Raw genomic sequence first — 21617 nt, 5'->3', positions numbered from 1 at the left:
TCAATGACTGTTGTCGTAACTCTAAACCCAGGGTTGGCCAGTATGGCAGGGGCGAAACTGATCCAGCCTGCTGCCTGTGTCTGTATAGTTCACGAGGTGAGAATGGATTTTGCGTGTTTAAATGGTTGACTAAAAATCAAAAGAAGAATAATGCTTCATGACACATGAACGTTATATGAAATTCAATTTCCATGTAGATAAATAAAATTTTATCAGAACGCAGCCATACTCATTTGTCTACATCCTGTCTCTGGCTTCTTTTGCAGCAGAGTTGAGTAGTTGAGACCAAATGGCCTGCAAAGCCTAAAATACTCACTCTCTGGCCCTTTCCAGGAAAAGCATGCTGACCCCTGTCTTCATCCCAAACCAGGGTACGCTGCTAGGCTGTCATCATCTCAGATAGGCCTCTATTTGGGGGGATGGGGTTGGGGAGAGGAGTAGAAAGTGGCCATCTTCTGCTGGGAACTCCAATCTGTAGTGAACAGTGGTGGTTTACTTAAAAGGGAGAAAATGAGTTAACCAATGAGAAGGAATTAACTCGGCCCTAGTTAAAAAAATGCCAAATGTAAAATCAATCCAACTTATTTCTGTGGCATGACTAAAAATATCCTATTGGGATGAGCTCACTTCCAAGTTTTATGGAACTTTTATCTGAATCCCAGAAGGCTGGTGCCTTATGGGATTTACAAAAGTGCCCTGACAGGACAAAGTCTACTTTAGAGCATTGTCAACCAGGGCCCTAGTGAATGGCACTTGTCGACAGCCTGGACCTGGGTGTTTCTGTCCCTCAGCAGCCCTGACATTTTGGAAAACTCTTGTTGTCCCTCAGACCTCAAGGGAGAAACTGAAGACCAGTTTCTTCCTCTGTAAGATGCAGTGGCTGGTCTCGGTGATCGCTCAAGCCCCGTTTGATTCTGAGATGACTGGGTGGCTTCTCTGACGGTGGGAACAATCATGATCCTGGGAAGGCCCCAGTCCCAGGAAAGAAGCCTCTTCTCCCTGGCATCTTTGTAACTTTCTCTTGCCTCCAAAATGCTGCATTTCATTAAGGGTTCACAAGTCTTGACATGTTTGTAAAGAAAGACACGGCAAGAATTCATATGCCTTGCCTTATAACAAACATGTTGTGAATAACCTATATTTGGAATACAATTTGTCATAGGGATGCAGGCAGGGTTTTAAATTTGAGCAGCTTCTGAGATGCATGTTATATTCTTCTCAAGCAGATCCCCGAGCTCATCCACTTTACACCTTAAAGGGAGTCTTTATTGGAGAAGCTGCTCTCCATTTCTGAAGAATGGGAACATTTGCATTAAACAATGCAAGAGATGCCATTGTAATTTCATGAGAATTACCCTTTCCAAGGAATGTTAGATTAAGAACCAAGTAAAATCCCTTGAAAGTGGCTGGAAGATAAATTAGAGCTGAGCTGCAGTTAGGTAGAACTAAATTTTATTCCTTCCCTTTAAAATGGTTTTTAATTGATTTGGCATACTTTTTAAGTTAATAATGAATACTGTACCTGGGCCTGCATGATCACTCCTGTGAATTAGATCTATTGCACTTGAAACAGTTTTCCCATACAGAGGACAGTGATTTTAATGAAGAGTCTTTGCTTATTGCACCGATGGAAATGTGGTACATGGTGGTTTCAGACAGTTCTCTAATTAGCAGTCCAGTCTGTTCCCCTGAATGTTTTAGCTGAAACAGTATGGAAATGTGGACAGGAAAGGTGCTTTATCATAATGCTGGGAGTTCTTCCCCACTTTGCAGGAGACCGTGTAATGCATGGAGATCTTGGAGTGGGGAGAATCCTGCAGAGATGTTGCAAGGCCCAGAGGTCTTTGAAAAGGGTGGAAATAGGTAACTCTGATTGAATAAATTTTTTTTTTGTGAGAATAAAAACATGACGAGGGGGGCAAGAGACGGGGAGGAGGGGCATTAAATTCCCAAATTAGGGGCTGGTGATCAGATTTCAGGTATGCCAAGGAGTCATGCATGTGGAATGGGAAATCTCATGGCTGTCACACACGCACTTGTTCGGGAGTGGAGCTTCTCAGTGTCTCTCTGGTGGGTTTTGTCATTAATGGAACATGGGGTCTATGCTGGAGCCATGTTTAGGGGCCATGGTAAAAGTCAACATGGAGATAGGGCCCAGGAAAGGATGAACCAAAGTCAGACCTTTATATAATTATAAAGAACAGGGTCTTCCCAGTGACTCATAACACTGAGTGAATGAAAGAGTGAAGATAAATGCAGAAAACATGGAAGGAAAGAAGAAAGGACAATGACGAAATTCTCAAGTTGAGAATTTTCAAGAAATGTTAGAAGCTAACATTTGTGGGGTGCCTGGCTGGCTCAGTGGGTTAAAACTTCTGCCTTCGGCTCAGGTCATGATCCCAGCATCCTGGGATTGAGCCCTGCATTGGGCTTTCTGCTCTGCGGGGAGCCTTCTTCCCTTCCTCTCTTTCTGCCTACTTGGGATCTCTGTCTGTCAAATAAATAAAATCTTAAAAAAAAAAAAAAGAAGCTCACTTTTGGTGTATTTCTATTTTACTTTTATTTATTTATTTTTTAAAGAGTTATTTATTTATTTTGGAGAGAGAGAGCATTCACAAGCAGGGGGAGGGGCGGAAGGAGAGGGAGAGAATCTAAAGCAGATTCTGACTCCCCACTGAGCACTGTGTCTGAATTGGGGCTAGATCTCACCAACCTGAGATCGTGACCTGAGCTGAAGTCAAGAGTTGGCCACTTAACTGACTGAGCCACCAAAGCACCCCTTATTTATTTATTTTTAGAGAGAGAGGAAGAACATGCCAGTGGAGGGAGGGGCAGAGGGAGAGAGAGAATCATTAATCTTCTTCCCGCTGAGCTGGAAGCCTGACCTGTGCCTTGATCTCTGGACCCCAAGATCTTGACCTGCATGGAAATCAAGAGTTGGCTGCTCAACCCCCTGAGCCACCCAGGTGCTCCATCACATTTTTACTTTAAATAGGACATTTGGTCACTATTATTAAGACCAGGATCTGAACAGTGTGAGAGAATGATTGACTTGGTTATTAATGTTAACGATAGTAACAACTAGTAGTATGCACTGAAGACTCAGTGTTCCAGGTGCTAGGCTGAGTGCTAGAGACAGAACAATCTACTTTCTGAGTATTCCTATGTTTCCCATTGTTTGTATGTATGTATGTATGTGCTTATTTTTATTCTTTAAACTTATTTATTTATTTTTAAGTAATCTCTATACACAAAGTGGGGCTTAAATTCACAACCCCAGGATCAAGAATTGCATGCTGTTCTGACGGAGTCAGCCAGACACCCATTTCCCATTTTAAAGATGAGAAAACTGGGACACTGAGAAATTACCATTTGGCAAGTTCATAGGACTAGAAAGAAACAGAATTAGGATTTAAGTCCTGGAAGGATGACACCAAACCTCATGATAATACGATCTGGAGAGGGAACAGAGTCCACCATTTAAAGGTGGAGAAAGAATCAGACATTTCTTGAACTCAAGCCATAGAAGTCCGATTTAGGCCTGAATTGAAGAGCTGCTTGTTCCCGTAGTGCACTTAGAGCCGTGGTCTGCTGCGTGCCGTCTTGCTACCCAACAGTAATTAAAATTATCATACAGTATAATGATTTCTAATACATTTCAGAACAAATCACCATCTTATATCTGACATGTTGTTAATGTTTACTACCATAATTACTAATTTGAAATATAAGGCAGCAATTTTTATTAGTGTTTGGTTATGTGTAATTATGTCAAATACAAGACTGCAATTTAGGTTGAACTGTATTAGCAGTGATCATACAAAATGATTATACTGTGTATTTGACACACTGGATTTTTATGTTTCTATAGATTTGTTTTTCTTCCAAACCATAAAGAATTATTTAAAGACCATCCAAAGGTTATTTATAATGCTTTTTATTTAAAGAGTTTTAGAGTGTGGGAATACTCACACTGAAAATGGAATATACTAGATCATTATTTAACAGAGAGAAATGGAAACCACCATATGTCTAATGTACCAGACCCTTTACTGGGCATGTTTCATGTCTAATTTCCAGTCCTCACAAATAAGTATACTATTTTCCTGACCAAAACTGGAGACCAGAGAATTTAAGAGATATTATCTACCTAGTTCATCGTGGAACTGAAGTTCAAGTTCATGGTCGTCCTGGGAATTTTTATACTGGGTAGTTACAGAAGAGATCCTTTTATGGTAGATTTTTGTCAGAATGTACTTTCCTATAAAAGTAGTAGCGTTCCGTATTTAATGAGGTGACATATGTGCTGGTCCTTCCTTATATATTAGCTCGTTAAATAAGTTCTATTGGGTCCATTTTAGAGCTGGGAAAACTGAAAATGGGAATTTAAAATTTTTATCTGAGGTTACACAAGTTAACACAAGGAGAACTAGGACCTTCTCTTTCCTAACATTTTTCTCAGAAGAGATTGTTATAGCTTCCTCTGTGGTTTCTGCAGAGTATCTAAAGTTGCTTTTCATTACAACAGAACTGGAGTTCTTCTTGTCATGATGATGATGATGGTAGTGATGGTGATGATGGTGATGATGGTGGTGGTGGTGGCGTGTGATGATGAAGGCCATAAACTGACCATAATCCAAGACTACGGGCAAGCTATTCATATTTCTGATACTCACTTAATTTTTGTGATATGGATGAGTCTCTTCACAGATAACGAAATGGAGGAGTAGGAGAGGTTCTCAATCCATAACGATGGAGCAGGACTTGAATATAGAACTTGACTAATTCCAGAGTTCCTTTTTTCACATGTTAGCTTCCCAAAGAGATAATAATCAAGTTACTTCTTGGGATGAATGACTTTCATTCTTATCATTTCCTAAGAAGACCCATTTGCCACCTCTGAATTTATTTTTTGCTGTGTTTCCCTGAGCACTCTCCATTTTATTAACATACTTCAAAAATTTGATGATTCAGCAACCAACCAACCAACCAAACCAACCAACAAACAACAAATACAAAAGCCAAATCCAGAAAGATCACTTTCTGTCCTAGTGCATAATCAAATTACTATTATTATTATTTTTAAAAGATTTTGTCTATTTATTTGACAGAGATCACAAGTAGGCGGAGAAGCAGGCTGAGAGAGAGGGAGGAAGCAGGCTCCTTGCTGAGCAAAGAGTCCGATGCGGGGCTTGATCCCAGGACTCTGAGATCATGACCTGAGCCAAGGGCAGAGGCTTTAACCCACTGAGCCACCCAGGTACCCCAGCATAATCAAATTATTTAAAGGCAATAAATGTTTTAGATTTTAAAAAGCAATAAAACTATATTAGATAGAGAGGAAAATGGCACAGTTACAGATCTCAGTTCAATCATTAATATGATTTGGTGATTTTTCACTCAATTGTTCATTCACACATACTTTTTTCTTTTTAAGATAGTAAGCTCCATGAGGACAGGGACTAAATCGGTTTTGTTCACCATGCCTGATACTTAATATAATACTTAAAATATTGTAGGATCCACGAACATGGACAAATTAAAGAATCAATCCACGCAGTATAAATTTTAGTTGTATTTTGCTTTTGTGTTTTGTTGGTTAGTATTCATATACATTTTTAATCATAATCCTTTTAAATCCTGCTTTAAGTTAAATTTCCAAAGTAATTGACTATTAGTGGACAAATGTGCATCCTAACCAAGAGTGAGATTTTTGTCTTTGATTATCTCCAACTGCACTTTGCTCTTCGGATTGACTCAAAGCTGAAGTGATATATAACTTACAAAACCAAAGACTGTTCTCTCTGGGGTTTTATTTGGTATTCTTAGAAAAACTTTAAGCAAATCTCTCCCTGTATCCATATTTTGTCACTTATCAGTGAAGTTTGTACCCAACAGAAGGGCATCTATTATGAGTTTTTTCTGCTGAGGTCAGAGTATTGTTGCTTCATCCCTGCAAGCCTTATTAGCCATCACTGGGGCAGTGACTCTTACTTGCAAGGCTGCGTTAAGAACTGGACAAGGCAGAGTTTGAACATGCGTCATAAATGATTGAGTGGACTGGATCCTGATGAAATGCATAGCAGTGACCTTCGCAGATACAGGGTTCTATCTGACCCATAGGGCACCAAATCAGATCACACTGAAAATTAACCTACCCTTACAACCAAAATGGATAAAAGAAAGTAGTTTGCCTATGATTGTTTTACTGGACCTTGTAGTAAGAGATTCATCTTGCTTGTTTAAAAAAATGCACATGTCAAGACCCAGAACCTTACATTTCAATAAATTGAAATCACATTTTGTTGTCTTTTTGTTTCAAGTGCTTCTAAAATCACAGAGATATAGGAATAAGTTCATTATGAAAGGTTCATCATGAAAAAGAGATTTATAAATCCTTTAACCCAATTCCAAAATTGATCCCCTAAGAAAAGTTAAATATCACTGTTGTTTGTAGATTGCTGGATCACCACAAAGATAATTCTTTTATAAATACAGATGGTGTCCTTATGGAAATTACATGATAGTAAGTGGATGCCAATAGGAAAAAAAAAATGACACATTGATTAGCTAATAAAATGGTGTTCAGTGGAATTATGCTTCCATGTCTAATTTATGGCTTATTTGAACTTGTGATGCCCTGTTTTCATTTAGGCTTTTAATAAGTGTTCCTTTAAAAACTTTTAAAATGTAAAATAATATGAATTTGATTGTCTTGAGCATAAAATGCTAATCATCGATTAGTAGTAAATCATGGCTATAAAGCGTCCACCTCCTCACCCCTTCTCACCCCAAGCCATTCTTATGAATCAATTGCTAGTGGGCTGAAAACACAGCACTGGACTGACAGTTATAAAAAATGAGCCAATGAATATGTTATTGGCAACTTATTGATATAAAAATCAATATTCAGGATTTTGGCAGGCAAAGTGGAGGGGATAGGGAAAGGCACTTATATTTACTGAGTGCCTAATGTGTCAGATCATAGAAACAATCTCATCCTTGGGCCCCTCCTGGCACTTGATCTGAGCTGTATTGTACTGAAATAATCTCCCCACCCCCTTTTCTAGCTCAGTTAAAAAAGAGTGCAGAGGAATTTCATCATGGTATCATGACAAGGAGAGCATCTGAATATTAGCATTACATTTTCCACTCTCAGTACTCTGTTTGTTGGTGGGCGCAACGTTGAGAAATGTTGCCCAACCTCTTGGAAATGGCACGTGAATAATCCCGGTAATCAGCGTAATGTATTCTGTTATGGGAGTAATCAAGTCATTCAGCTTTGAAGTGAGATCCAATTTTTCAACAGTGGCTGATGAATGCAGTTTCAGGTATTTGGAAGAGGCTGATGGACCTGGGCTCCTTAGGTCTTCTGGCTGAACAGGGGAAAAGTCCCTGAGGAAACTGAAACAGACCATTCTAAAAATACCCAGGTTTCAGGACATATTTCTCCTAGCAGGCGTAGTACGCAATTGAAGATGTTAAAGATAAGCATATCTGTGTGTTTTTGAATCAAGCGTGGCTGAGGTCTGAGTTGGTTGGAAGTGAGGGCCCAGTGATGGTGGCCCACTCTGTCCATGAGAGGATGAGCCACTCCCTTCTTTTACACTGTTTTCCCCCAGATCTTGTAGGGTGGAAGTCCTCCTTATTCTTCAAGCCTTTGCTTCAATACTCCTTCTTCAGAGATGCCTTCCCTGAGCACATTTTCCCTTCTTCCAGCACAAACCCCCTCTTTCCCTCTTTCCTTTTTGCTTTTATTCCCGGCTCTTCTAACCAATAGAAATTCTTGTTTACTTGCTGGCTTCCCTTCCTGTGGGAGAATGTAAGTTCCTTGAGAGCAGGGACTTACTGCTCATTGCAGTATCTGCAAGACCCCAGACAGTTCCAGACTCTTTGGAGACATTGATGAAAGACTGATGGAAAGAACGAATGCTTGATTCTAAACCAGAGGCCCCAAGATTCCTTGGTTCAGAGGGTCCCCCTCCATTTATGTCACTTGCATTACTACATGATTCAACAGCACGGCTCATTCTCCCTGCTACAGTGACACAAAGCAGCTCCTCTGTGCCACATCCAAGGGTGAAAGCCACCTAGTGGGTTCTGTCCCAGGTGGGAGGCTGCTGCTAATTGGGCAGCTCTGATTTGTTCCCACCCAGATTCCCAGCCAGGCCTCAAGCTGGGAGCAGCCATGCAAAATGCTGTGAATGTCCCTGCTAGCTAAGCTTCCTATTACTTAAGACATCCATTTCAAAAATAACTCCGGCATCTATGGTTATGTTCTGTACTTGGTTCACAAGGCTTTAGCAGTCCAAATCCCATTAATGCCAGAGCCCTTGCACAAAGCCTTTTGTATTGACTTGGGTCAACTTAATCTCTGGGCTTGTGTTCCCCTCCCCCCACCTTAGGCTTCTCAACAATTCTCTTGCGTACCCCCTCTCTTGCCTTCTTTCTCTCTCTCTCTTTTTTTCCTTCTATCCTTCCTTCCATCCCTCTCCCCCTCTTCCTCCCTCCCTCCCTTCCTTTCTTCTCTCTTTCCTCTCTCCCTTCTCTCTTCCTTCCTTCCCTGCAGCATTCTCTCTCTGTCTTTTGCCTCAGAGGATGTGGGTGAAGCACATGGATTCTCTCTTTCTGCTCTCGAATTTTAATCTCAGCCCTACTGTCCTCTGTCTGATCCCCTTCGGATCTATCTAGGGTTCTAATGTTAAGTAAGATCTTCATGAAAACCCCATATATAAAAACCTTCATGTACAAGTAGGTAATTTTTGCACTAATCATGGTGTGTCAACACATCCCCATAGAATTTCTTTTCTTTTCTTTTTTTTTTTCCACCATTGATTTTCTGTTTATGAAAGTAATGCATGCTCACTGTGAAGCATTTGGATGATATAGAAAACCCAGGGTGACTTTAAGCAGCAGGTTTCCCCAGTGTAGCCAGAAGATGATTTGGCTTTCAAGAGAATAATTAACAAAACTCGTTTTAAGAGCCCATTTATTGCAGAAAATAGGGGATTTGCCTGTCCAGGGGAATGAGAAGTGTTCAGATGTTGCCGACACTTCCTTCCTATGCACTGTGGCCCCAGAATAATGACTTCTTTTATAGGAGAGGAGAAGTTGCTGTGGTCCAGTGGATAGGAAACAGTGCTACCAGGCTTTCTCAATTTGCAGAAAATATGCCCAAGTCTGCATTTTCAAAGAAAGCCAGCAGACCACATCAAAACCAAAGACAGTATATATTCCTTATCTTTGGATTTATTTGTTCTTATAGCAAAGCCACATTTCCCAAAGTCTGTTCCATTGAACAACTGTCACATGTGATTTTCCATGTCAAAGGGTTCCACAGTCACATAGGCTGGGAAATACTCATCTTGTTGTTGTTGTTTCCTGGAGAGAAGTGAGGTACATTAGCATGTTACAGAATAGGAGAGTCTGAAGTAAAGAGACCTGTGCTAGTTCATTTTATTTGTTCTTTCTAAAACTTATATGATTGAGGACTTTTTTTTTTTTTTTTTTAAAGTAATGTCTGCTTATATTCCCTAGAACCCTTTGGCCACAAAAAAACAAAAACAAAAAACCACAACAAAATACAGAGAAAACAAACAAGCAAAAGCAGTTATTGAATACTTACTCTGGGCACACAGTCTGTTCGGAGCTGTTGCATTTCTGGTGTCCTTTTTCCTTCTGGATGAGCCGAGTGAAGCAATTACTCAGCTGTCAGATTAGTGCCAGGCACTGTGCCGGGCACTTTCTTTGCTTTACCGCCTTTGAACCCTACAGCAGCCTGTAATCCTCATTTTGTAAAGGTAAAGAGGTGATGCAACTTCCCTCCAGCCCCTCAGCGAGGTGAATGCTGGAGCTAAGTCAGGTCCAAGGTTGCCCACCCCATGCTGAGGCTCTCAATGCTTTGAGCACTCCTGGCCTTCTACAAGTCAGACATGGACCCCACTGTGCCCTGCCCAGTTGGAGGCCCCTAATGGCATTCATTGGGGACCTTTTAAAAGATATTGCTGTTGGCAGTGTGGCATCACACGTGGACACCACTTGGTGAGGACTGCATACCCTTCACAGGCAAATAGCTGGAAATTGAGTGTATGGTGTATATATATTGATGTCCCCATCCATCTCTCTCTTTCCATCAATATGCCAGTTTGCCCAGAATCCATCCCAGGGCCTGCAACATAGCAGGCGCTTGGTGACAAATGTTCATTGACATGACATGGGGAAACAAATGCTACATGAAGTGTGGGTTCATGTCCTTACACTCCCTGGCCTCCTGTGCTTTATTTTTCTCCATAGCATTTATCACGACTGGACATCTCTATTTACTTGCTTATTTGCTTATAGGGTGTCTCCTCACCTTTGGGCATAAACTCCTTGGGGGGAAGTTCTTTAGGTCATTTATTCACCACCATGAACCTAGAGTAGGTGCTCAGTAAATATTTGGTGAAAGAACAAATGGTCAAATACAAGTTTTTACCATTGCTCCTACTTTCCCCAAAGTCCTCAGATTGCTTTCTTTATTCATCTGCTTCTCTCTCAGGAGTAGTTCAAATCTACTTAGGCTGTAAATAAAGGAAGTCTACATTCTTAGCTATTCTAGTGCAGCAAATATTGAAGGACTCCGGGTTGACGGGTGCGGAGCTGTTTACAAGGCAGAAGGAGCTACAAAGTCTAGCGTCCAGGAAGGTACAGAGTCACAGGGACAGTATGAAAAGTCTCCACTCTGAGCCCATCACTGTCACAGCACAAATGTCTTTAGTAACATAGTAGCACAGGACCTGCCAGGAATGCAGAGCACCACCTAAAGGCATTCTGCCAAAATGTTTTCCTACCTACCAAAGGGTAGAGATTGCAGCAAGTTTAGCCCTGATTGGATTACCAAAGCCCAGAAGCACTTTAATCTCCACTGCTGCCCCTTGGGGTTGGGTGGGGGAGAGCCAGGGGTATGGGAGGTGATGAATGAGAGATGGGTGTGTTGTAGAAGCTCTTGGCGACTCGTGTCTTCCAGCTTTGGGGCTGGCACTGAGAATCTAAAACTCCTTGCCACAGAGATAAAGTAAGGGATTCTCAAGTACGTTGATAACTCCCCTTTAATTTGGATTCTGTTGTATACAATCTTTGTCAAAACAGGCTTTTAGCACAAATGGGTATATGTTGAGGGTGGGGAGGTGAAGGGAAAAAAAAAGCTGGATTGTTAAGAAAAAAGGGACACTTTAATAGCCCAAAACAGCAAAGTAGAAGGAGAAAGGAGCAGAACAGAATATGAATAGACTGGGATAGCCAGAAAGATAGTCTTTTCAAAATGAACTGTGTTGTCCAATTAAATACACATAACTAAGGTTAAAATACTTGAAACAAGCCTTACCTTGGAACAAATATATTTTCTTAAGCCTCACAGAATGAAGCAAATCATAATAGGCTGTGATTAATTATATCTTAAGTTATGAAAAATGGGAATAAACCAAGTTTTCTGCCAGGATGGGGTCCAGTGTCTACATGTAAGGGAAGGCGTCCTGTGATTAGACCTCTGTCCTGAGAGAGACCACATGACCCACGAGGAGGGCTGGCAGGGGATCTGGGAGGGGAAGATAAAGAGGACTGTGTGGATCTGGGGAGGTCAAGGGTCTGAAGGTGGAGTCATCTGCGTTTGGGGGCAAGGGAGAAGGATAGCCAGGGCCAGCATGAAGGCATGTGGTCTGAGGGGAAGGAAAGATAGATGCGCTTGCTCAGCATTTGCAGTTTAGATGCATTTAGTTGACCAGAGATGAAGGCAGGAACATAGAACTCAGCAAGAGTAACAGTGGAAACATTTTCTGTTACACAGACTTTCTCCAAAGGGCTGGAGGGAAAAAGGGGGAGGGTGCTGATTTCTGGAGTGATATTTATAAAAACAGGTCAGGAACACTGACAAGGAGGCAAGCACAGAGCTCGTCGGGATAAGAATGTTGGTGTCTTTCTATGTACAAGGGATGTATGAACCCGTATACACACAAGGAAGTGGCAAAAGTTATTGGGGAAGTGTCAAGGTGGAAATTCATAGCTATTATTTTTGTGGCCTCTAGCTACAGGAGCTAACAGGTGAAGTTAGTCTAGAGACCCAAAATGGGGAAAAATGACATTTTAACATTTTTGTCAGGTAGGCAATTTAAAAATAAACTTGAATTCAATATATACCATTAATGCTAGGGGTTGTGTTATAATGATGCAAAAATGCCTTCTTTTCGATAGCAGTTAAGGAAAAAATATGTTGTAGGGTGCTAAGAACCATATATAGAAGAGGCATATGTGACTGTGCCAGCAGCCTCACAAAGCTCCTGAACACATACTATGAGTCTGCCCTCCAGAATTAACACCGTAACCTATGTCAGGGACTCACTATTATCCTAATATCTGCTTTTGGATTCTGTCCAGTCCCATTAGCAGTTCCCATGTTGATTGCTCTGTTACTCGTGAATGTTAATTGCTTCTAAATCTCTTTGGATGTTCAGATGCTTGGAGAAAAAAATTCTGACTGGCGAAGGTGCGAGTTTTATTAATGTGCAAGTAAACAAGAAATCTGTTTAGAGACCCCAAGTGTCTGTGACTCAAGATGTCATAAACAGCTGATGTGGCATCTTTCTTTGCATGTCTGTCATATGTTGGTGGTGTGATAGTGTGTATGGGGGGTGGAAACAGGTTTTCAGTGATATCCGTGGTGTTTGTCCTAAATCAGCATGCTTGTAGATGTAGTTAGATAATAAAATCCTTCCCTCCGGGATTCCTGCTTACTTAGTATGAAATGACCATGCTACCTTTGAGATAAGCTTACACATAGAAAATGCTATTAAATCAGAAGATGTAAAAACATGAATCTAATTTGGCCCATCACCTATGTGTTTATCTCCATTGTTTCTGTACCAGAGGGAACCTTGGAAATGAGCTTCTCAAGCTTCCTTATTTTACCACTGGGAAAGAAAGGCCCAGGGGGATGAAGAGATCAGGCTCATGGAGCAGCTCACAGGAGCACTGGCCAGAGAACAAGGTTACCTGACCCCTGGCCCAGTGCCTGAGCAATCAAGAGAGGGGAAAATGATAAAAACTGGTGTTTATTATATTTTTAAGAAATATTTCACTGATTGTGGAATTCTGTTTTATTTTTTCCTTTGGGTGCAAAAAAAAAACTATTATGAACTGATACTGAAATTCATTTACTAGTCATTATTTTAGTATCCCAGTGAAGGAAGATACAAGAGATGAGCACAGCACACAGTTCAGCCTTGTGAGTCATTCATTCGAGCAATATTTATGGCGTGCCTTGACCCTGGGATTTAGTAGTGAACCTAGAAGTCCCTGCTGTTACGGAGTGTATATCCTGGTTGAGGGGTAGGATGGGGCGTAGAAAAACAAATAAAGAGATGAACCATTTGCTGTTAGGTGGAGGTGAGCCTCATTAAGAAAGAGAAAGTGGTAAGGGGACAGAGTAGGATGAGTCGCAGCTATGTTAGGTGTTTTGGGGAGACTTACTGAGGAGGTATATGAGCAGAGATCATGCAGGTGTCTGCAGCAATATGGTCCCAGGCAAAGAGGATAATTGCAAGGGCAGAGGTCCTAAGGTGTGAATGTGCTTGGATACTCAAGGATGAGGCAAGAGGTCAGTGTGGCTGCAGAAGATTGTGATACATCATGATCCTCAAATCATGGGCTTTGGGAAGACTCTGGGTCAGATATTTGAAGAAGATACATCTTTTAGCATTTCTGTAGTCCCAAATAGTATGGCTCATAAACAGAACCCAGACTCATCTTTTTTGAGAATATTCCCCGAAGGAGCCATCCTTCTGGATTGGTGGCTATGACTCACCAAGAGTGTCCAGAAACTGTCAGATCTTTCTGGAGAGTTTTAGAACAGAGTGATTGTCACTGTACTAAAATCAGTATACCATAAAATTGTAAGTTTCTTGATGGTAGGACCTGTGTGATACACATTTTTGTGTCCTCCAAGAAACCACATATAGTGCTAAACTCATATGTAGTAAGGATGCACTAAATATCAATTATTTGTTCAGTGTGTGAATAAATGGCCTGAGAGTGGTAGAAAAGATGGGGTGTCCTAGAAAGGGTTGTTAAAAATATACACTTCTAAAAATGCTGTTGGCGAGATTACTTCTGAAGAATTCTGACTTCCTTGGAATCATTTTTAAAGACAAGTCCATATGCTGACATGTGAACATAAGTATGTAACAAACTGAACAGTAGTAACATTATTTTCAGGCCAAATTTTAGTTGGATGGTTGTATTTTGTCAATCTAATTTTTTTTTCCATGTTTAAACTGGATATAGGAAGTTTTTTTGAACCTTTCCTCTGGTATCAAAGGACTATTGGTGTCTGGGCTCATAAGATCAAGGGTTACATTCAGCACTGTCTTCTGTGGGCAAAAACGTGTTTAATACATTGAGATTGCAGTGGAAATTATGGGGGAAAGAACAGTCCCCAAGGGGAAGATGGGTGGTCAAGCTGCATTGGGATGGGGAAGGAGAAAATTGTAATTCTTGTCCTCCATTACTGAATTCTCTCATTATAATGGATCAATAATTTATTTGCCTATTACATTTCAATATCCCCATCTACAAAGTGGGGGTAACACAAACTTACCCTCTGCCTTTCAGGTTTTTTGCGAAAATCAGTGAACTAATATTGGTAAAATTGGAGCCCCATGGATGAAGGGTACTTTGTAAGTATAACATATTATTGTCATGTTATGTTCTATTACTCCAAAGTGCAAATACCAGATGTCTGCTCTTGCCATATTAGGAAATCAGTAACACCAAGTTTCACACCCAAAGATTGATAACCTGACTTCCTTTGAGGAATATAATATTTTTGAACTCTCTAATGTTTTGTCGATATGTTGGATGTAGAAAAGCCTGACTCACCTCCCCAAAATATTTTGGCAATGTTTTCCAGACAATTTGGAAGAATACATGTCTGCAAATTGTGTAAACATGTTGATATAAACTCTGGATATGAATGCAAGGTATTTTTATTTCTCTTTCATGACTTTTCTCCTTTTCTTCTTCTTCTTCTTTTTTAAAATTTGCATTTAATTCTGTTTTGAGCTGTCAGTGTGTGTATCAAAGAAATGATTGGTTTCAGGGAGAGACTGAATGTTTCACTGAGGTGAGCAATGTTTTGTTAACAATGAAACTAAGACATACCTTAGACAAGTTGCGAAGCGTTGTGTTTCCAGACTTGGGAGGCCAACTAGCAAGGTGAGTGAAGTGTGGATCGCCTCTTCTGGATCACGTGACAGCCCAGGTGACATGGGAGTGGCCTCCTGGTCATGGAATGGCCAAGGTTGCAAGCCACAAAGCCAAAGAGCAGGCAGAAATGGTACAATACTAAAGCAACTGCTTCATCTGATTTTCCCCACAGAATGGCACATCCTTTTATTTCGCTAGGTCAGCCAATGTCCTGGTGTTGTGCAAGACTAGACTGGCCAGTGACATGCCCAGTGCTTAATCCATGGTATTTTTCTGTTTTTCGTTTTTGAAGAATAGCTGTCACACCTTAAAAACTCATAACAGAGAGAGTTTAAAAATGGTTGTGACGCTTATTGAAGCCTGTTTTACTGAGATTCATGGGGTTGTACAATCTTATGTCTGAAAGTGTCCTTACATGTCTCATGTAGTGCCTTATCTTGGCTAGCTCTAAAGATTCCGTCTGATAGGTGCCCCAGAACCTCTAAGGGCAGATTTACTACCTCAAGAGGCAACTCTTTTCAGTTACAGAATTCTTTCTTGAGTTGAGCTCACACCTACCCTCATGTATCTTCTACCCTTGGGTCCTAATTTTACTATCTGCATCTATAAGGAATAATACTTTCTCCTTCAAAGTGACACCCTTTCAAGTATTTGGTGGCACTATCAGGGTCCCCCTGGAAGTGGCCTCTTTGTCAGTTTCTGTTCCCTCAACAACTGCACCTCACATGCCATGAATTCCCAACTCTACCCCTCTGGAAAGGCTCTCATTTGTCTCTATCTCTCTTAATAAGTAGCACTGAGAATCTACCTTCTCCGGGCCCCATTCGGCACCCCAGAGTCAAGTGATCTAATCAAAGGTCCAGAAGAGAATGACCTCGAAGAAATCGCCTGGTATCACATATGCCCATGGTTTGGTTTGAGTAGTGAGACTGCAAAGCCCACATCCCTCTGTGAGGTGCAGATGACTGACAGGGAGAAAGTTGTTTTGGTTAATAATACAATCTCCTTGGCTCCTGGAGACACAGCAGTAGCCTACTAATTCGTTAGAAGTGAATTAAGGTTGTTTACTGATGTTTTAAAGTAACTGTCAGAGTGAAAAAAAAAAAAAAAGGTTCGTACTAGATGAGCCCACTCACCTACTTAGGAGTTGCTGTTTATTTTAAGCTGAGTGCATAAATAATATATTGAGATACGAAGGGTGATTTCAAGCATTAGAACAGGAAGCCTCCTGTTTACTAACTGTCATTGGGTTGAAGAGAATTTAAACAGCTCTGAACCTTTTTGTCTGGGAATGCAAGGCATGAAATTAACTTACATTTCGTAGTTAGCAGAAATCATGATTAAGGCAGTCTTGTTGATATGTCTTCTGTTGATCTGGGTCGGTTTTGCTATGCAAGACAAGCCTTGGCAACAAGACGCTTCCCATGCCTTGTTTGAAATCAGACCCCCTCCCTGTGCAACAACCTCCTCCCCCCACCCCGAAATAAGCAGGGATCTCTCTGGGTCACAGTTTGTTCTAGATATAAAGACAAAGAAGTATATTAGACTAGGTTCCAGGGGTTCTAGTCCTGATCTAGTCCAGCCCTCTTTGAATCTCACTTTCTTTACCTATAGAATGGGGATAAGAGCATTTGCTTTCATTACTTCATAGGATGATGGAGACCCCATTGAAGTCATTGTTGTGAAACGGCTTTGAAAGGCGTCAGGTCGGACAAGATGATAACAGTTAATGCTATTAATGAATTACATGCATTAACTCCTTTCATTCCTCCAGTAACCCTATGGGATAGGTCCTATTATCATCCTAGTCTTACCACTGCAAAAACCGAAGCACAGGGAATTGAAAGGATTTGCTCCATCATCTCATAGCTAAAAAGTGTAAATTGGGATTCAAACCCCAGGCTAGAATCGATGGGTTGAGAGTTTGTGTTCTTAACTATTACTTATTTGGGAAAATAGGTTTTCTACCTATAACTATGCCTCTTGGTCATGCTCAAGTAAATGAAACATCATTCCTAATAGCCTGGACTGAATTTAGCTTGAGAAAATGCAGGTATGGTTTCTCCGTGAGTGATTATCAGCAAGGAGGATTCTCAATGGGTAGGGATATAGCTGACTGTATGGATTAATTACGTTTTATATGTAAAGAGCCTGGTGATTCTGAGATGAAAAGCCCTAAGTGAAAAGACTTATTACTTGTAATGCTTTCAGAAACAAGAAATTTGATTCACTTTTTGTCCCTATAAACTTGGAAGTGTGATAGCCTATTTTGGAGTAGAGGGAGAGTGTTCAAAGATGAATAGAAACTGTATGGAATGTTTAATTTTGCATGATTACATTTCATATTTTCTGGGGTAACTCTGGCAAATAGAAGTGCATGATAATATCACAGTATACCTATTTTAGATGTTTTGATGAAATACTCTGGTTTTTGCAGTCTGATCCATGAATCCTTTGGGACAAGTCCTTATTAAGCAAATGAACAAGAATGTATTTGTGTTCACATCACTGAAAATATGTAATTTGTATAAGTGCGGTTTTTATTTGTATTTACATTATATTTATTTGAATTTCAAAAGAGGGAAAGAGCCTAACGTGATTAATGAAAACAAAAGGGATGTGAATTTGCAGACATTTTCCCTTGAAATATGCTCAGTCTAGTGGGGTCATGCTTCAAAGTTGGAGTAGCAAAAGTGGGGTGTGCTTTGCTTTGGTTTTGTGGACGAAGCAGTTCAGAAGTAGGATCACCTCCAAAATCCCAGAAAAATGGATGGACTCAAGAGAAGTCATCAGCTGCGGAAAAGAATAAATTCTGCACTTCCCCACTGCAAAAATCTCAACATTTGCTGCTGTGCCCTAGCACTTGTTAATACAATAAGATAATTGCATAATTAAATACACTATGGAATTTCAATAATTGGAAACTTTGTTTTCTCATCACAATGTGCAACTTGCTGATGTTGGAAAGCATCGCAGTGTTTTAGAGAGGCTGGGATCATTCTTTCACATCACGTCCTCTGCAGCCTTCTGCCGTTCCTCTGGCGGTTCTGAGACACTTTGCTTTTGGGTTATTTTTAGTTGGTTATATTTAGACAAGGTGAAATTAAGCAGGAAGTCCCCCAAAGTCTGACTTGCCTGCCCAGGCGGTGGGATTTGAGGCTTATTTCACAGAGAGTGTCCCTGGTGCCCTCTAGATCTTTTTGGGTAATAATGGGTGAGGAGTAAGCTGTGGCTGAGTGCCCTTTGAAACTGGGGAGCAGCTCTTTGGGTAATAATTTCTAGATAGACTTAGTGGAGTTGCTGAGATGGTAGACTCCAGAGCGGGGCTCCTGGATCAGACCCTGGCACGGCCTCTTGCACGCCGTGTGACCCTAGGAAAGATACCCAGTCCCTCCTGTTTGCTTATCTGTAAAAGGAGAATCTTAGCCTTGGTGCAGGGCATAATTCAGTTAACATATAGAAAGAGCTTAGAAAATACAGGGCAGGTTTGTGAGCACCCAGTAAATGTTTGCTTGGCTGAAAACACAAAGATGAGTAATACCCATTCCCTATTCTGGAACCGTTTAATCGAATTGGGGCAACAGACATGTAAATGATGACGTTGATGCTGATAAAAATAATAGTATTAAGGCAGTGGCAGGCAGACAGTAAGCTATTTTAGCAGGATCTGGTCTGTCCTTACAGTGTCCCCAGCACCTAACACATAGACAAGTAAATGAATGATGCAAATTTGGTGGAAGATGATTTTGTCTAAGAGTCAAAAGGTTTATTACAGAGTGGGTTCCTGGCTGAGTAATTGAAGAGGACTTAGTTGGGACTCAGTACGTGTTTGGAGGGCAAATGAGTGAAGGAATGCATGGGTGAAATTGACGCGAAGCTTTTCTCCTTAGAACTGCTCCAATCAGTTTGAGGAAGCAGGTGAAAATATTAGGGCCAACACAGGGTAAAACAAGGAAGACACTCACAGTGTGACACTTAAGGAGGCACTTGCTCTCAGGGTTGTGCCAGCACTGAGGACTCACTCTCAGGGTTCCTACAGGGACTTCCTTACATTTTGCACCTCAGATGTCTTCCTTTCTTCACCCTAGTCCAGTCCTGTGGACTGCAGTAGTCTTAAGTGTATGACTTTGCTTTACTTGTACGTGCTTTTGAATATTTGCTCCAAGTTTTATTTTGAAAAATTTCAGAGCTACAAAAAAAAGTTGGAAGATTACTACAAGGAACACTTTGCACACTTTTGTACTTACATGAATTATCAGTATTTAGTCACATTGATTATCTCTCCCCATAGACATGAGTTTGAACCTCGTCCCAATTTAGCAGAGAAATCACATACCCTCCATACAACACCCTTCCTCCCACCTCCAGTGCATGTATGTTAAATTTACTTCCTAAATTCTGTACCTCAAAATGATAAATTTTGGAGGAAAAAGCCAAAAAGAGCAGTAAGAAAAGTTGGCTTAAATTTTTTTTTCAAATTTAAAAACTAGCATATGAAATTTATTTTTAGTCTATTAATATACTAACATATATGGAACATGACCAATATAAGATACCTAAAATTTTAACGGTTAAGAAGTTTTTCTGGATGCTCTGACATTCTCTTGCACCAAAGAGAGTTTTTTTGAAAAGACAAATTCCCTTGACCATTATTTTTCTCAGAGCCTATCAAAAGTAGATGGTAGTCCGATTACTAATAAAAGGAAACATCCTTTTCCATGTTAAGAACATTCACTGTAAGTGGTGACTTTGCAAATATAATATAAAAAGGAATACACACTTGACTTTGGACTACACTGACATATTCTCATGGGAAAAAAAAATCCTTTCCTGATAATCTTGTTTATAAAAGATAAGGTATCGGTCTCTGAAATTGTGGCAAGATCTGCCAGAAGGTTGCATTATTTCACTGGTTTTGAAAGGGCTCTCCACGAAGCCTAGGGAATCTGCGGAGGGGTCTCATGGCCGCTGAGGATGGTTGGTGGCGAGAAGGGAGCCCAGCACTGGAATTCAGGCTAGTCACTCATGCTCCATTGGGATAATTCTGAGATTGTGTGCTTTTTATTGGCATCTGCCAAAAACCAGTTTTCAGGAAAATGTTCTAGAGTTAAACAGAGCCAGGTTGGAAAGCACAGCCTTGGGGGATAGAAGAAAAAACAGGAGAAATTCATGCAGTGTTGTTGGTTGGCAGTGAGGGGTAGTAGCTGTCAGCTTGGAGGGTAGGAGAGGTCAGGAATACCATGAAAAGCAGACACAAGAACTAAAACACAGTCAGTGTCTAGAAGTTTGAAGCAGGGTCAAATGCCCAGCCATTACCTAAGGCAGTCACTCTGAAACTTGAGTGATTCCTGATCCTTAACCCAGAGATTCTGATTCAGTAACTCCAGAGAGGGGCTAGGGCGTCTAGTTTGTTAACAGTCACCCCTTAACATGCAGAGAAAAATTGCCCTAACGTCACACTTATGTCAAAGAACATGATAATATTTGGTGATGATAAAGATGACTGGAATTGTAGGGAACATGTTCTTAAACTCAGCGCAGTATAACCTAACCCTTTTTCAAGTTTCAGGACATTTTAGACTGATTTCCTCCCCAAATGCTTAAAATAAAAAAGATTACTCTGAATAATAGAGGGGGGAAAAGACAAACAGATGAGTAATTGTATTATAAAGTGGTGCCTAAGTCCAGTTGGGGAGGTCCCACAAGAGGAGGGGAAAGAAAGCTCATGTCTCATTGGGTGCTGAGATAGGCCCCTGGAAGAGGAAATCGGGGGGCGGGGGGTGTCTCATGGCTTAGTCGGATATGCATAGGTTGGGAGGTGGGTGGACCTGGGTTTGAATCCCAACTCTCCTACCTTAGGAAAATCACCTAATCTCTTTAAGTCTAGGTCTTCCTTGTAGAGGAAGAATGAAGATGAAATTAGACAATTGTACTCAAAGTACTGAGCACAGGGCCTGCAGAATCACAGATGCTCAATAAGTGGTTGTAATGACTATTTTAACCATTTAAGAAGGACCTCATGACAGGTTAGCTTTCAAGAGGGCAGGAAAAAAGTGCATGTGCCTGTTTGTTTCTGGTTTTGGGGTGGAGGGAGGAGGGGGAGCAATAGAACATTCCAAAGAAGAGGAAGTGTATAAGCCCACCTCGAAGTAATAGATGGCGTATGCTTTTGTGTCTTCAGTGTTCCCAGAAGTGTTGTTCATGTAGAAGGTTCTAGATGGTACAAATATTTTACAAATATTAACTAACTCAATCCTTATAACAATTGTATGAAGTAGGTGTTATTATCTAACAGACCATGAACCTGAGGCACAGAAAGTTTAACACACTTGTCCAAGATCACACAGCTGCTAGTGGTAGAAACTGAATTTATTTATTTTTTA

General features: G+C 40.8%; 1 protein-coding gene across 1 annotated transcript in view; it reads left to right on the top strand.

Annotated features, from left to right (window-relative positions):
* The window catches only part of PPARGC1A (PPARG coactivator 1 alpha), a 641970-nt gene that overhangs the window by 175387 nt on the left and 444966 nt on the right, over nucleotides 1–21617 (top strand). The window contains exon 2 of the mRNA XM_032333994.1: nucleotides 14641–14705. Within this exon, the coding sequence (XP_032189885.1) occupies nucleotides 14688–14705 (18 nt within the window). The 5' untranslated portion in view covers nucleotides 14641–14687. The remainder of the gene's footprint in view (nucleotides 1–14640; nucleotides 14706–21617) is intronic.

The sequence above is a fragment of the Mustela erminea genome, chromosome 2 (assembly GCF_009829155.1).
Source record: "Mustela erminea isolate mMusErm1 chromosome 2, mMusErm1.Pri, whole genome shotgun sequence".
NCBI classification, from domain to species: Eukaryota; Metazoa; Chordata; class Mammalia; order Carnivora; family Mustelidae; genus Mustela; species Mustela erminea.
This window is presented reverse-complemented; position numbering and strand designations above follow the sequence as displayed.